Here is a 20,000-nt window from a genome sequence, read left to right on the forward strand (position 1 = left end):
TAGGGAGCAGCAGGTGTTTATTAGGAAAGGACCACAGGAGGAGACAGGTAGCTGGGTCCAGGGGCAGGCAGAAGGTCATACACAGGAGGAGGCAGGTAGCTGGGTCCAGGGGCAGGCAGAAGGTCATACACAGGAGGAGGCAGGTAGCTGGGTCCAGGGGCAGGCAGAAGGTCATACACAGGAGGAGGCAGGTAGCTGGGTCCAGGGGCAGGCAGAAGGTCATACACAGGAGGAGGCAGGTAGCTGAGTCCAGGGGCAGGCAGAAGGTCATACACAGGAGGAGGCAGGTAGCTGGGTCCAGGGGCAGGCAGAAGGTCATACACAGGAGGAGGCAGGTAGCTGAGTCCAGGGGCAGGCAGAAGGTCATACACAGGAGGAGGCAGGTAGCTGAGTCCAGGGGCAGGCAGAAGGTCATACACAGGAGGAGGCAGGTAGCTGGGTCCAGGGGCAGGCAGAAGGTCATACACAGGAGGAGGCAGGTAGCTGGGTCCAGGGGCAGGCAGAAGGTCATACACAGGAGGAGGCAGGTAGCTGGGTCCAGGGGCGGGCAGAAGGTCATACACAGGAGGAGGCATGTAGCTGGGTCCAGGGGCAGGCAGAAGGTCATACACAGGGACTCCAAAAAGGTAACAGTACAGTCAGGGAAAAGGTTAATAACGTAGTCCGGGAGATCAGGCATGAGGTTGATGACAGGAAATCTGATAGGCAAAAGTACAGGCAGAGAAGAGGCAAAAAGGCATCGTTAGTGAGGCAGGCAAAAAGCTATGATACACAGGAGGACTAATATGGAAATAAACAGAGCTCAGACTAGAATGTTAATCAAAACAAACAATACCTCACAGTGATGGGGTGCAAAGAACTGAACTAAATAGTGTGTGATAATGACATACAGGTGTATGAACAGGTGATCCGAATTCAGGTGATTGGGATCTGGAGAGTGAGCTGCGTTCAGGGGATCAATGTGTTTGAGAGTGTGAGTTGGAAGCAGACGTGACAGGACGAAGATACCGGTAGCTTCCAGCTTTGTAGGCTAACTTTCCTTGCTTGGCTGACAGATGAATTCACTACCCTAGTACTCTGCTGATTTCAAAGCTGATTGTCACCAAAGATGTTATTCATTCACTTCGTCTCTCTCGTCACCAATTACTCAGTCACTTCTTCGTCTCCCTCACCTCCTGTCTGGATTCCACTAGATTCCATAGCCACAAAGTCAGATTCTACAGTCATAGTTCTGCCTCATGAATGACATCATTGCTTTCTTAAAGAAACAGCGCACACTTTTTATTTAAAAAAAAAAAATGAAAAAAAAGTATTGCTTCTTCTATGAAATGTTGTTGAGCAGTACAATAAAAATATGTTATTCTAGCAGATGCCATAATACTATGTCCTAAATGGAAGGGATTGTTTGTCGTCGGTAGCCCCGTGAAATCAGCTAAAACAAGCTGAATAACTCAACGCAAGACACACACTCCTATTGAGTAATATGCATTCACCTGTATTACCGAATAGAGCTAGGATACATCTTGATTTACCTTTTCAGTAAATTATTATCCTTTTTTTGTTGTTTTGTAGTTAGATTGGTCAAAAAGAAAAAAAAAGTCAAATTGATTGAATGATTGTATAATTGATTAATGAATGGCTGTCACAAAGAAACAAAAACACATTTTTTTTTTAAATGTAATGATATTGAACTCAAAAGATGCCCAACAATTGAATAGAGCAGTAGATGAGTTTATCTGACTGGATCAAGTGCCATTCTGTGACCTTGGCTAATACGTCTTCTCTTTTTCTTGTGGGGGGGGGGGGTATCAAGTATCGCGATACTAAACCTGACATCAGTATCAAAGTCAAAATGCTGGTATCGTAACAACACTAACGTGTGTGTGTGTGTTTGCATGTGCACTTTGTCTGACCTGGCCTGTCAGACTGATGGGTGTAAAGTTAACTGTGTGTTAGTCAGACTGATGGGTGTAAAGTTAACTGTGTGTTAGCCAGACTGATGGGTGTAAAGTTAACTGTGTGTTAGCCAGACTGATGGGTGTAAAGTTAACTGTGTGTTAGCCAGACTGATGGGTGTAAAGTTAACTGTGTGTTAGCCAGACTGATGGGTGTAAAGTTAACTGTGTGTTAGCCAGACTGATGGGTGTAAAGTTAACTGTGTGTTAGTCAGACTGATGGGTGTAAAGTTAACTGTGTGTTAGTCAGACTGATGGGTGTAAAGTTAACTGTGTGTTAGCCAGACTGATGGGTGTAAAGTTAACTGTGTGTTAGCGTGCCAAATAGCGCTCTGTCAGACAGTCGCTGATGGGACGAGCTACTCTCATCCTATATTATTACTGGCATGTTCAACACTGAAGGAAATATTTTAACTTCTATCCTCCAAGTTGTCTATGTATTTGACTAGTTGTTTTTGCAATAAGAAACTGTTCTTAAAGGAGCAATCTGCAGTTCAAAGTAAAACAAGCTTTTATTTGGGGTTTTGATGGGGTACGACAGTTGAACTAAGCTCATGGGGCAATCATAATATTCTTCAAGAATCAATGGATAAATATTATTAATTTAAAATGTCCAAAAAATGGAAGTAGCAATCACGGATTGCCCCTCTAATTGACTGGAATAAATATTGTATAAAGGTTAAATAAATAAAATAAGAATTCAGACAGTTGATCTCTTGACCTAGCTAATAAAATATGAATTCAGACAGTTGATCTCTTGACCTAGCTAATAAAATATGAATTCAGACAGTTGATCTCTTAACCTAGTTAATAAAATATGAATTCAGACAGTTGATCTCTTAACCTAGCTAATAAAATAAGAATTCAGACAGTTGATCTCTTGACCTAGCTAATAAAATAAGAATTCAGACAGTTGATCTCTTGACCTAGCTAATAAAATATTCATTCTGATAGTTGATCTCTTGACCTAGCTAATAAAATATTCATTCAGACAGTTGATCTCTTGATCATTCATTCTCTGACCTAGCTAATAGTATCTGTTTATGTGTTTTGGCTGACTGGGGTTGTGTTTACCATCTCAAAGAACTGTTAGGAAAGAGTGAGGTCACTCAGCAACAACGATAGTTCCATCAATAGAGGGAAAACTGGTGAGAATGCTGACATAAAGATGGTTTAACCTGTGTCCGGGAAACTAGCCCTCACAGTTAAGAGTAAGGGCTCTCTCTATTCAATCAGTATCGCATGAGCGGAGACTGCATTCTCGTTAAACGCTGCGCATTTCGGCTCAATTGGAAATGACCATTATATTTGAACCACACTGGTCAGCGTGTGTAAACACTTTAGCTGAACGCTGATGTACTCCAGGTAAGAGTTATTCTTGAGATCACATGTCATTCATGTCTCTCCTGTTGTGTTGAGTTAGATAGTGTGTGTGTTTATTTTTTTTTTATGTAAGTTGGATTTTTTTTCAGTGGAGGTCCAATTGAAACCTGGGTATCATTCTCAATGGTGCTCTGAGAAAAAAACTATTCACAAATAAACATGATAATTCAATAAAACAGCAAAGAATTCGTTACAAGATACAGTAGTTACAGACACACTACGTGTGTGTGTGTGTGTGTGTGTGTGTGTGTGTGTGTGTGTGTGTGTGTGTGTGTGTGTGTGTGTGTGTGTGAGGACTAGGCCCTGAAGCTAACAGTCTGGTGTGTGTGTGAGGACTAGGCCCTGAAGCTAACAGTCTGGTGTGTGTGTGAGGACTAGGCCCTGAAGCTAACAGTCTGGTGTGTGTGTGAGGACTAGGCCCTGAAGCTAACAGTCTGGTGTGTGTGTGAGGACTAGGCCCTGAAGCTAACAGTCTGGTGTGTGTGTGAGGACTAGGCCCTGAAGCTAACAGTCTGGTGTGTGTGTGAGGACTAGGCCCTGAAGCTAACAGTCTGGTGTGTGTGTGAGGACTAGGCCCTGAAGCTAAGAGTCTGGTGTGTGTGTGAGGACTAGGCCCTGAAGCTAAGAGTCTGGTGTGTGAGGACTAGGCCCTGAAGCTAACAGTCTGCTAACACCTGCCCAGACTCTAAACATCACGTAGCCTACGCAAGATAACACAAGATAATGCACTCCAACACACACTAACATGCTAACACACTATAACATGCTAACACACTATAACATGTTAACACACACTAACACAAGCTAAAACACACTAACAAAAGCTAACACACACTTACACAAGCTAACACACAACAACACATGTTAACAAACACTAACACACTCACAAATAACACAAGCGAACACACACTAACAAACACTAACACACACTAACACAAGCTAACACACACTAACACATGCTAACACAAGCTAACACACACTAACACACACTAACACAAGCTAACACATGTTAACACACACTAACACAAGCTAACACACACTAACACATGCTAAAACAAGCTAAAACACAATAACACACACTAACACATGCTAACACAAGCTAACACACACTAACACAAGCTAACACACACTAAAAACAAGCTAACACAAGCTATAACATGTTAACAAACACTAACACAAACTAACACACGCTAACACAAGCTAACACACGCTAACACACACTAACACACACTAACACACACTAACACACACTAACACACACTAACACACACTAACACACACGTAGACACACTAACACACACGTAGACACATTAACACACACGTAGACACACGTAGACACACTAACACATGTTAACACAGACTAACACAACCTAACACACACTAACACACAATAACACAAGCTAACACACAATAACACAAGCTAACACACAATAACACAAGCTAACACACAATAACACAAGCTAACACACACTAACACAAGCTAACACACGCTAACACAAGCTAACACAAGCTAACACACACAAACACACTAACACAAGCTAACACAAGCTAACACACACAAACACACTAACACAAGCTAACACACACTAACACAAGCTAACACACACAAACACACTAACACAAGCTAACACAAGCTAACACACACAACACACACTAACACACACTAACACACACTAACACACACTAACACACGCTAACACAAGCTAACACAAGCTAACACAAGCTAACACACACTAACACACACAAACACACTAACACAAGCTAACACACAATAACACAAGCTAACACACACTAACACAAGCTAACACACACTAACACACACTAACACACACAAACACACACAAACACAAGCTAGCACACACTAGCACACACTAACACACACTAACACAAGCTAACACAAGCTAACACAAGCTAACAAACACTAACACAAGATAACACACACCAACACAAGCTAACACACACTAACACACACTAACACACACTAACACAAGCTAACACACACTAACACACACTAACACAAGCTAACACACACTAACACAAGCTAACACACACAAACACACTAACACAAGCTAACACACACTAACACAAGCTAACACACTAGCACACACTAACACACACCTAACACACATTAACACAAGCTAACACAAGCTAACACACACTAACACAAGCTAACACACACTAACACAAGCTAACACACACTAACACAAGCTAACACACACTAACACAAGCTAACACACATTAACACAACTAACACAAGCTAACACACACTAACACAAGCTAACACACACTAACACAAGCTAACACACACTAACACAAGCTAACACACACTAACACAAGCTAACACACACTAACACAAGCTAACACACACTAACACAAGCTAACACACACTAACACAAGCTAACACACACTAACACAAGCTAACACACACTAACACAAGCTAACACACACTAACACAAGCTAATACACACAAACACACTAACACAAGCTAACACACACAATAACACAAGCTAACACACACTAACACAAGCTAACACAAGCTAACAAACACTAACACAAGCTAACACACACTAACACAAGCTAACACACACTAACACACACTAACACAAGCTAACACACACTAACACACGCTAACACACACCAACACAAGCTAACACAAGCTAACACACACTAACACACACTAACACACACTAACACACACAAACACACACAAACACAAGCTAACACACACTAGCACACACTAGCACACACTAACACACATTAACACAAGCTAACACAAGCTAACAAACACTAACACAAGCTAACACACACTAACACAAGCTAACACACACTAACACGAGCTAACACACATTAACACAAGCTAACACACGCTAACACAAGCTAACACACACTAACACAAGCTAACACACACTAACACAAGCTAACACACACTAACACACACTAACACACACTAACACAAGCTAACACACACTAACACACACTAACACACACTAACACACGCTAACACACACTAACACAAGCTAACACACGCTAACACACGCTAACACAAGCTAACACACACTAACACAAGCTAACACACACTAACACAAGCTAACACACAATAACACAAGCTAACACACAATAACACAAGCTAACACACAATAACACAAGCTAACACACACTAACACAAGCTAACACACACTAACACAAGCTAACACACAGCTAACACAAGCTAACACAAGCTAACACACACAAACACACTAACACAAGATAACACAAGCTAACACACACAAACACACTAACACAAGCTAACACACACTAACACACACTAACACAAGATAACACACACTAAAACAAGCTAACACAAGCTAACACAAGCTAACACACACAAACACACTAACACAAGCTAACACACACAAACACACTAACACAAGCTAACACACACTAACACACACTAACACACACTAACACAAGCTAACACACACTAACACAAGCTAACACACACAAACACACTAACACAAGCTAACACACACTAACACAAGCTAACACACACTAACACAAGCTAACACACACTAACACAAGCTAACACACACTTACAGAAGCTAACACAAGCTAACACACACTAACACACACAAACACAAGCTAACACACACTAGCACACATTAACACAAGCTAACACAAGCTAACAAACAATAACACAAGCTAACACACACTAACACAAGCTAACACACACTAACACAAGCTAACACACACTAACACAAGCTAACACAAGCTAACACACAATAACACAAGCTAACACAATAACACAAGCTAACACACAATAACACAAGCTAACACACACTAACACACGCTAACACAAGCTAACACACACAAACACACTAACACAAGCTAACACACACTAACACACACTAACACAAGCTAACACACACTAACACAAGCTAACACACACAAACACACTAACACAAGCTAACACAAGCTAACACACACACACTAACACACACCTAACACAAGCACTAACACACAGCTAACACACACTAACACACACTAACACAAGCTAACACACACTAACACAAGCTAACACACACTAACACAAGCTAACACACACTAACTACACACCTAACACACACAAACACACACTAACACACAAACACAAGCTAACACACACTAGCACACACTAACACACACTAACACACATTAACACAAGCTAACACAAGCTAACAAACACTAACACAAGCTAACACACACTAACACAAGCTAACACACACTAACACACAAACACAAGCTAACACACACTAGCACACACTAACACAAGCTAACACACACTAACACACACTAACACAAGCTAACACACACTAACACAAGCTAACACACACTAACACAAGCTAACACACACTAACACAAGCTAACACACACTAACACAAGCTAACACACACAAACACACTAACACAAGCTAACACACACAATAACACAAGCTAACACACACTAACACAAGCTAACACACACTAACACACACAAACACAAGCTAACACACACTAGCACACACTAACACACACACTAACACACATTAACACAAGCTAACACAAGCTAACAAACACTAACACAAGCTAACACACACTAACACCAGCTAACACACACTAACACAAGCTAACACACACTAACACAAGCTAACACACACTAACACAAGCTAACACAAGCTAACACACACAAACACACTAACACAAGCTAACACACACTAACACAAGCAAACACACACTAACACAAGCTAATACACACAAACACACTAACACAAGCTAATACACACAAACACACTAACACAAGCTAACACACACAATAACACAAGCTAACACACACTAAGACAAGTTAACACACACTAGCACACACTAACACACACTAACACACATTAACACAAGCTAACACAAGCTAACAAACACTAACACAAGCTAACACACACTAACACAAGCTAACACACACTAACACAAGCTAACACACACTAACACACACTAACACAAGCTAACACACACCAACACACACCAACACAAGCTAACACAAGCTAACACACACTAACACACACTAACACACACAAACACACACAAACACAAGCTAACACACACTAGCACACACTAGCACACACTAACACACATTAACACAAGCTAACACAAGCTAACAAACACTAACACAAGCTAACACACACTAACACAAGCTAACACACACTAACACAAGCTAACACACACTAACACAAGCTAACACACACTAACACAAGCTAACACACGCTAACACAAGCTAACACGCACTAACACGCACTAACACGCACTAACACACACTAACACAAGCTAACACACACTAACACAAGCTAACACACGCTAACACAAGCTAACACGCACTAACACAAGCTAACACACACTAACACAAGCTAACACACACTAACACAAGCTAACACACACTAACACACACTAACACACACTAACACACACTAACACAAGCTAACACACACTAACACACGCTAACACAAGCTAACACACACTAACACACACTAACACACACAAACACAAGCTAACACACTAACACACACTAACACACTAACACAAGCTAACACACACTAACACAAGCTAACACACACTAATACAAGCTAACACAAGCTAACACACAATAACACACACTAACACAAACTAACACACACTAACACACACTAACACACAGTAACACACAGTAACACAAGCTAACACACACTAACACACACTAACACACGCTAACACACACTAACACACGCTAACACAAGCTAACACACACTAACACAAGCTAACACACACTTACAGAAGCTAACACACTAACACACACTAACATACGCTAACACACACTTACACAAGCTAACACACACTAACACAAGCTAACACACATTAGCACACACTAACACAAGGTAACACACACTAACACAAGCTAACACACACTTACACAAGCTAACACACATTAACAAACACTAACACATGTTAACACACACCAACACAAGCTAACACACACTAACACACGCTACCACAAGCTAACACACACTTACACAAGCTAACACACAATAACACACACTAACACAAGCTAACACAAGCTAACACACACTAACACACACTAACACAAGCTAACACAAGCTAACAAACACTAACACAAGCTAACACACACTAACACAAGCTAACACACACTAACACAAGCTAACACACACTAACACAAGCTAACACAAGCTAACACACAATAACACAAGCTAACACAATAACACAAGCTAACACACAATAACACAAGCTAACACACACTAACACACGCTAACACAAGCTAACACACACAAACACACACAAACACACACAAACACACTAACACAAGCTAACACACACTAACACACACTAACACAAGCTAACACACACTAACACAAGCTAACACACACAAACACACTAACACAAGCTAACACAAGCTAACACACACAAACACACTAACACAAGCCAACACACACTAACACACACTAACACACACTAACACAAGCTAACACACACTAACACACACTAACACACACTAACACAAGCTAACACACACTAACACAAGCTAACACACACTAACACAAGCTAACACACACTAACACAAGCTAACACACACTAACACAAGCTAACACACACTAACACAAGCTAACACAAGCTAACACACACTAACACACTAACACACACTAACACACACTAACACACACTAACACACACTAACACACAGCTAACACACACTAACACAAGCTAACACACACTAACACAAGCTAACACACACTAACACACCTAACACAACTAACACACACTAACACAAGCTAACACACACTAACACACTAACACAAGCTAACACACACTAACACACACTAACACAAGCTAACACACACTAACACACACTAACACAAGCTAACACAACTAACACAACTAACACAAGCTAACACAACTAACACACACTAACACACACTAACACAAGCTAACACACACTAACACAAGCTAACACACACTAACACAAGCTAACACAAGCTAACACACACTAACACAAGCTAACACACACTAACACAAGCTAACACACACTAACACAAGCTAACACACACTAACACAAGCTAACACACACTAACACAAGCTAACACACACTAACACACACTAACACAAGCTAACACACACTAACACACACTAACACAAGCTAACACACACTAACACAAGCTAACACACACTAACACAAGCTAACACACACTAACACAAGCTAACACACACAAACACAGCTAACACAAGCTAACACACACTAACACAAGCTAACACACACTAACACAAGCTAACACACACTAACACAAGCTAACACACACTAACACAAGCTAACACAAGCTAACACAAGCTAACACACACTAACACAAGCTAACACACACTAACACAAGCTAACACACACTAACACAAGCTAACACACACTAACACAAGCTAACACACACTAACACACACTAACACATGCTAACACACACTAACACAAGCTAACACACACTAACACAAGCTAACACACACTAACACAAGCTAACACACACTAACACACACTAACACAAGCTAACACACACTAACACACACTAACACAACTAACACAAGCTAACACACACTAACACAAGCTAACACACACTAACACACACTAACACACACTAACACACACTAACACACACTAACACAAGCTAACACACACTAACACAAGCTAACACACACTAACACACACTAACACAAGCTAACACACACTAACACACAGCTAACACACACTAACACAAGCTAACACACAGCTAACACACACTAACACACACTAACACACACTAACACAAGCTAACACACACTAACACAAGCTAACACACACTAACACAAGCTAACACACACTAACACAAGCTAACACACACTAACACAAGCTAACACACACTAACACACACTAACACACACAACACAAGCTAACACACACTAACACACACTAACACACACTAACACACACTAACACAAGCTAACACAAGCTAACACACACTAACACAAGCTAACACAAGCTAACACACACTAACACACACTAACACACACTAACACACAGCTAACACACACTAACACACACTAACACACACTAACACACACTAACACAAGCTAACACACACTAACACACACTAACACAAGCTAACACACACTAACACAAGCTAACACACACTAACACAAGCTAACACACACTAACACAAGCTAACACACACTAACACACACTAACACAAGCTAACACACACTAACACAAGCTAACACACACTAACACAAGCTAACACACACTAACACACACTAACACAAGCTAACACACACTAACACACGCTAACACACAGCTAACACACACTAACACAAGCTAACACAAGCTAACACACACTAACACAAGCTAACACACACTAACACAAGCTAACACACACTAACACAAGCTAACACACACTAACACAAGCTAACACACACTAACACAAGCTAACACACACTAACACAAGCTAACACACACTAACACAAGCTAACACACACTAACACAAGCTAACACACACTAACACACAGCTAACACACACTAACACACACTAACACAAGCTAACACACACTAACACACTAACACAAGCTAACACACACTAACACAAGCTAACACACACTAACACAAGCTAACACACACTAACACACTAACACAACTAACACACACTAACACACACTAACACAAGCTAACACAAGCTAACACACACTAACACAAGCTAACACACACTAACACAAGCTAACACACACTAACACAAGCTAACACACACTAACACACACTAACACAAGCTAACACACACTAACACACAGCTAACACAACTAACACAAGCTAACACACACTAACACACACTAACACACACTAACACACACTAACACAAGCTAACACACACTAACACACACTAACACACACTAACACACACTAACACAAGCTAACACAAGCTAACACACACTAACACAAGCTAACACACACTAACACAAGCTAACACACACTAACACAAGCTAACACACACTAACACAAGCTAACACACACTAACACAAGCTAACACACACTAACACAAGCTAACACACACTAACACACACTAACACACACTAACACACACTAACACAAGCTAACACACACTAACACAAGCTAACACACACTAACACAAGCTAACACACACTAACACAAGCTAACACACACTAACACAAGCTAACACACACTAACACAAGCTAACACACACTAACACAAGCTAACACACACTAACACAAGCTAACACACACTAACACACACTAACACACACTAACACACACTAACACACAGCTAACACACACTAACACAAGCTAACACACTAACACACACTAACACACTAACACAAGCTAACACACACTAACACACGCTAACACACACTAACACACGCTAACACAAGCTAACACACACTAACACAAGCTAACACACACTAACACACACTAACACACACTAACACACGCTAACACACACTTACACAAGCTAACACACACTAACACAAGCTAACACACATTAGCACACACTAACACAAGGTAACACACACTAACACAAGCTAACACACACTTACACAAGCTAACACACATTAACAAACACTAACACATGTTAACACACACCAACACAAGCTAACACACACTAACACACGCTACCACAAGCTAACACACACTTACACAAGCTAACACACAATAACACACACTAACACAAGCTAACACAAGCTAACACACACTAACACACACTAACACAAGCTAACACAAGCTAACACACACTAACACAAGCTAACACACAGCTAACACAAGCTAACACACACTAACACAAGCTAACACACACTAACACAAGCTAACACACACTAACACACACTAACACAAGCTAACACACATAACACAAGCTAACACACAATAACACAAGCTAACACACACTAACACACGCTAACACAAGCTAACACACACTAACACACACTAACACAACTAACACAACTAACACAAGCTAACACAAGCTAACACACACAAACACACTAACACAAGCTAACACACACTAACACACACTAACACAAGCTAACACACACTAACACAAGCTAACACACACAAACACACTAACACAAGCTAACACAAGCTAACACACAGCTAACACACACTAACACAAGCTAACACACACTAACACACACTAACACACACTAACACACAGCTAACACAAGCTAACACACACTAACACACACTAACACACACTAACACAAGCTAACACACACTAACACAAGCTAACACACACTAACACAAGCTAACACACACTAACACAAGCTAACACACACTAACACAAGCTAACACACACTAACACACACTAACACACACTAACACAAGCTAACACACACTAACACACACTAACACACACTAACACACACTAACACACAGCTAACACAAGCTAACACACACTAACACAAGCTAACACACACTAACACAAGCTAACACACAGCTAACACACACTAACACAAGCTAACACACACTAACACACTAACACACACTAACACACACTAACACAAGCTAACACACACTAACACACACTAACACAAGCTAACACACACTAACACAAGCTAACACACACTAACACAAGCTAACACACACTAACACACACTAACACAAGCTAACACACACTAACACAAGCTAACACACACAAACACACTAACACAAGCTAACACACACAATAACACAAGCTAACACACACTAACACAAGCTAACACACACTAACACACACAAACACAAGCTAACACACTAGCACACACTAACACACACACTAACACACATTAACACAAGCTAACACAAGCTAACAAACACTAACACAAGCTAACACACACTAACACAAGCTAACACACACTAACACAAGCTAACACACACTAACACAAGCTAACACACACTAACACAAGCTAACACACACTAACACAAGCTAACACACACTAACACACACTAACACACACTAACACAAGCTAACACACACTAACACAAGCTAACACACACTAACACAAGCTAACACACACAAACACACTAACACAAGCTAACACACACAAACACACTAACACAAGCTAACACACACTAACACAAGCTAACACACACTAACACAAGCTAACACACACTAACACACACTAACACACACTAACACACACTAACACAAGCTAACACAAGCTAACACACACTAACACAAGCTAACACACACTAACACAAGCTAACACACACTAACACAAGCTAACACACACTAACACACACTAACACAAGCTAACACACACTAACACACACTAACACACACTAACACAAGCTAACACACACTAACACACACTAACACACACTAACACACACTAACACAAGCTAACACACACTAACACACACTAGCACACACTAACACACACTAACACAAGCTAACACAAGCTAACACACACTAACACAAGCTAACACACACTAACACAAGCTAACACACACTAACACAAGCTAACACACACTAACACAAGCTAACACACACTAACACAAGCTAACACACACTAACACAAGCTAACACACACTAACACAAGCTAACACACACTAACACACACTAACACACACTAACACAAGCTAACACACACTAACACAAGCTAACACACACTAACACAAGCTAACACACACTAACACAAGCTAACACACACTAACACAAGCTAACACACACTAACACAAGCTAACACACACTAACACAAGCTAACACACACTAACACAAGCTAACACACACTAACACAAGCTAACACACACTAACACACGCTAACACACACTAACACACACTAACACACACTAACACAAGCTAACACACACTAACACACACTAACACACACTAACACACACTAACACAAGCTAACACACACTAACACAAGCTAACACACACTAACACAAGCTAACACACACTAACACAAGCTAACACACACTAACACACACTAACACACACTAACACACACTAACACAAGCTAACACACACTAACACACGCTAACACACACTAACACAAGCTAACACACACTAACACAAGCTAACACACACTAACACAAGCTAACACACACTAACACACACTAACACAAGCTAACACACACTAACACAAGCTAACACACACTAACACAAGCTAACACACACTACACAGCTAACACACTAACACACACTAACACAAGCTAACACAAGCTAACACACACTAACACACACTAACACACACTAACACAAGCTAACACACACTAACACAAGCTAACACACACTAACACAAGCTAACACACACTAACACAAGCTAACACACACTAACACAAGCTAACACAAGCTAACACACACTAACACAAGCTAACACACACTAACACAAGCTAACACACACTAACACAAGCTAACACACACTAACACACACTAACACAAGCTAACACACACTAACACACACTAACACACACTAACACAAGCTAACACACACTAACACAAGCTAACACACACTAACACACAGCTAACACAAGCTAACACACTAACACACACTAACACAAGCTAACACACACTAACACAAGCTAACACACACTAACACACACTAACACAAGCTAACACACACTAACACAAGCTAACACACACTAACACAAGCTAACACACACTAACACACACTAACACACACTAACACACACTAACACACACTAACACAAGCTAACACACACTAACACAAGCTAACACACACTAACACAAGCTAACACACACTAACACAAGCTAACACACACTAACACACACTAACACACACTAACACACAGCTAACACAAGCTAACACACACTAACACACACTAACACACACTAACACACACTAACACACACTAACACAAGCTAACACACACTAACACAAGCTAACACACACTAACACACACTAACACAAGCTAACACACACTAACACAAGCTAACACACACTAACACAAGCTAACACACACTAACACAAGCTAACACAAGCTAACACACTAACACACACTAACACACACTAACACACACTAACACACACTAACACAAGCTAACACACACTAACACAAGCTAACACACACTAACACACAGCTAACACACACTAACACACACTAACACAAGCTAACACACACTAACACAAGCTAACACACACTAACACAAGCTAACACACACTAACACACACTAACACAAGCTAACACACACTAACACAAGCTAACACACACTAACACAAGCTAACACAAGCTAACACACACTAACACAAGCTAACACACACTAACACACACTAACACAAGCTAACACACACTAACACAAGCTAACACACACTAACACAAGCTAACACACACTAACACAAGCTAACACACACTAACACAAGCTAACACACACTAACACAAGCTAACACACACTAACACAAGCTAACACACACTAACACAAGCTAACACACACTAACACACACTAACACAAGCTAACACACACTAACACAAGCTAACACACACTAACACAAGCTAACACACACTAACACAAGCTAACACACACTAACACACACTAACACAAGCTAACACACACTAACACACACTAACACAAGCTAACACACACTAACACAAGCTAACACAAGCTAACACACACTAACACACACTAACACACACTAACACACACTAACACACTAACACAAGCTAACACACACTAACACACACTAACACACACTAACACACACTAACACAAGCTAACACACACTAACACAAGCTAACACACACTAACACAAGCTAACACACACTAACACACACTAACACAAGCTAACACACACTAACACACACTAACACACACTAACACAAGCTAACACAACTAACACACACTAACACACTAACACAAGCTAACACACACTAACACAAGCTAACACACACTAACACAAGCTAACACAAGCTAACACACACTAACACACACTAACACAAGCTAACACACACTAACACACACTAACACACACTAACACACAGCTAACACACACTAACACAAGCTAACACACACTAACACACACTAACACACGCTAACACACACTAACACACACTAACACAAGCTAACACACACTAACACAAGCTAACACACACTAACACAAGCTAACACACTAACACACACTAACACACGCTAACACACACTAACACAAGCTAACACACACTAACACAAGCTAACACACACTAGCACACACTAACACAAGCTAACACACACTAACACAAGCTAACACACACTAACACACACTAACACAAGCTAACACACACTAACACAAGCTAACACACACTAACACACACTAACACAAGCTAACACAAGCTAACACACACTAACACACACTAACACACAGCTAACACAAGCTAACACACACTAACACAAGCTAACACACACTAACACAAGCTAACACACACTAACACAAGCTAACACACACTAACACAAGCTAACACAAGCTAACACACACTAACACAAGCTAACACACACTAACACAAGCTAACACACACTAACACAAGCTAACACACACTAACACACAGCTAACACACACTAACACACACTAACACAAGCTAACACACACTAACACACACTAACACACACTAACACACACTAACACACACTAACACAAGCTAACACACACAAACACACTAACACAAGCTAACACACACTAACACACACTAACACAAGCTAACACACACTAACACAAGCTAACACACACTAACACAAGCTAACACACACTAACACACTAACACAAGCTAACACACACTAACACAAGCTAACACACACTAACACAAGCTAACACACACTAACACAAGCTAACACACACTAACACACACTAACACACACTAACACAAGCTAACACACACTAACACAAGCTAACACACACTAACACAAGCTAACACACACTAACACAAGCTAACACACACTAACACACACTAACACAAGCTAACACACACTAACACAAGCTAACACACACTAACACAAGCTAACACACACTAACACAAGCTAACACACACTAACACACACTAACACAAGCTAACACACACTAACACAAGCTAACACACAGCTAACACACACTAACACACACTAACACACACTAACACAAGCTAACACACACTAACACAAGCTAACACACACTAACACAAGCTAACACACACTAACACAAGCTAACACACACTAACACAAGCTAACACACACTAACACAAGCTAACACACACTAACACACACTAACACAAGCTAACACACACTAACACAAGCTAACACACACTAACACAAGCTAACACACACTAACACACACTAACACACACTAACACACACTAACACAAGCTAACACACACTAACACACACTAACACAAGCTAACACACACTAACACAAGCTAACACACACTAACACACAGCTAACACACACTAACACAAGCTAACACACACTAACACACACTAACACACACTAACACAAGCTAACACACACTAACACAAGCTAACACACACTAACACAAGCTAACACACACTAACACAAGCTAACACACACTAACACAAGCTAACACACACTAACACACACTAACACAAGCTAACACACACTAACACAAGCTAACACACACTAACACAAGCTAACACACACTAACACACACTAACACAAGCTAACACACACTAACACAAGCTAACACACACTAACACACACTAACACACACTAACACACACTAACACAAGCTAACACACACTAACACACACTAACACACACTAACACACACTAACACACACTAACACAAGCTAACACACACTAACACAAGCTAACACACACTAACACACACTAACACAAGCTAACACACACTAACACAAGCTAACACACACTAACACAAGCTAACACACACTAACACACACTAACACACACTAACACACACTAACACACAGCTAACACACACTAACACACACTAACACAAGCTAACACACACTAACACACACTAACACAAGCTAACACACACTAACACAAGCTAACACACACAAACACACTAACACAAGCTAACACACACTAACACAAGCTAACACACACTAACACAAGCTAACACACACTAACACAAGCTAACACACACTAACACACACTAACACAAGCTAACACACACTAACACAAGCTAACACACACTAACACAAGCTAACACACACTAACACAAGCTAACACACACTAACACAAGCTAACACACACTAACACACACTAACACAAGCTAACACACACTAACACAAGCTAACACACACTAACACAAGCTAACACACACTAACACAAGCTAACACACACTAACACACACTAACACAAGCTAACACACACTAACACAAGCTAACACACACTAACACACACTAACACACACTAACACACACTAACACAAGCTAACACACACTAACACACACTAACACACACTAACACAAGCTAACACACACTAACACAAGCTAACACACACTAACACAAGCTAACACACACTAACACAAGCTAACACACACTAACACAAGCTAACACACACTAACACACACTAACACAAGCTAACACACACTAACACAAGCTAACACACACTAACACAAGCTAACACACACTAACACACACTAACACAAGCTAACACACACTAACACAAGCTAACACACACTAACACAAGCTAACACACACTAACACAAGCTAACACACACTAACACAAGCTAACACACACTAACACAAGCTAA

General features: G+C 40.6%; 1 protein-coding gene across 1 annotated transcript in view; it reads right to left on the reverse strand.

Annotated features, from left to right (window-relative positions):
* The window catches only part of LOC145862656 (uncharacterized), a 37,320-nt gene that overhangs the window by 1,320 nt on the left and 16,000 nt on the right, over positions 1-20,000 (reverse strand). The window contains exon 2 of the mRNA XM_082967731.1: positions 1-698. This exon is cut by the window's left edge and continues 1,320 nt beyond it. Coding sequence (XP_082823857.1) covers positions 21-575 — 555 coding nt within the window. The 5' untranslated portion in view covers positions 576-698 and the 3' untranslated portion in view covers positions 1-20. The remainder of the gene's footprint in view (positions 699-20,000) is intronic.

This window comes from Salmo salar, chromosome 22 (genome assembly GCF_965601325.2).
Source record: "Salmo salar chromosome 22, fSalSal1, whole genome shotgun sequence".
NCBI classification, from domain to species: domain Eukaryota; kingdom Metazoa; phylum Chordata; class Actinopteri; order Salmoniformes; family Salmonidae; genus Salmo; species Salmo salar.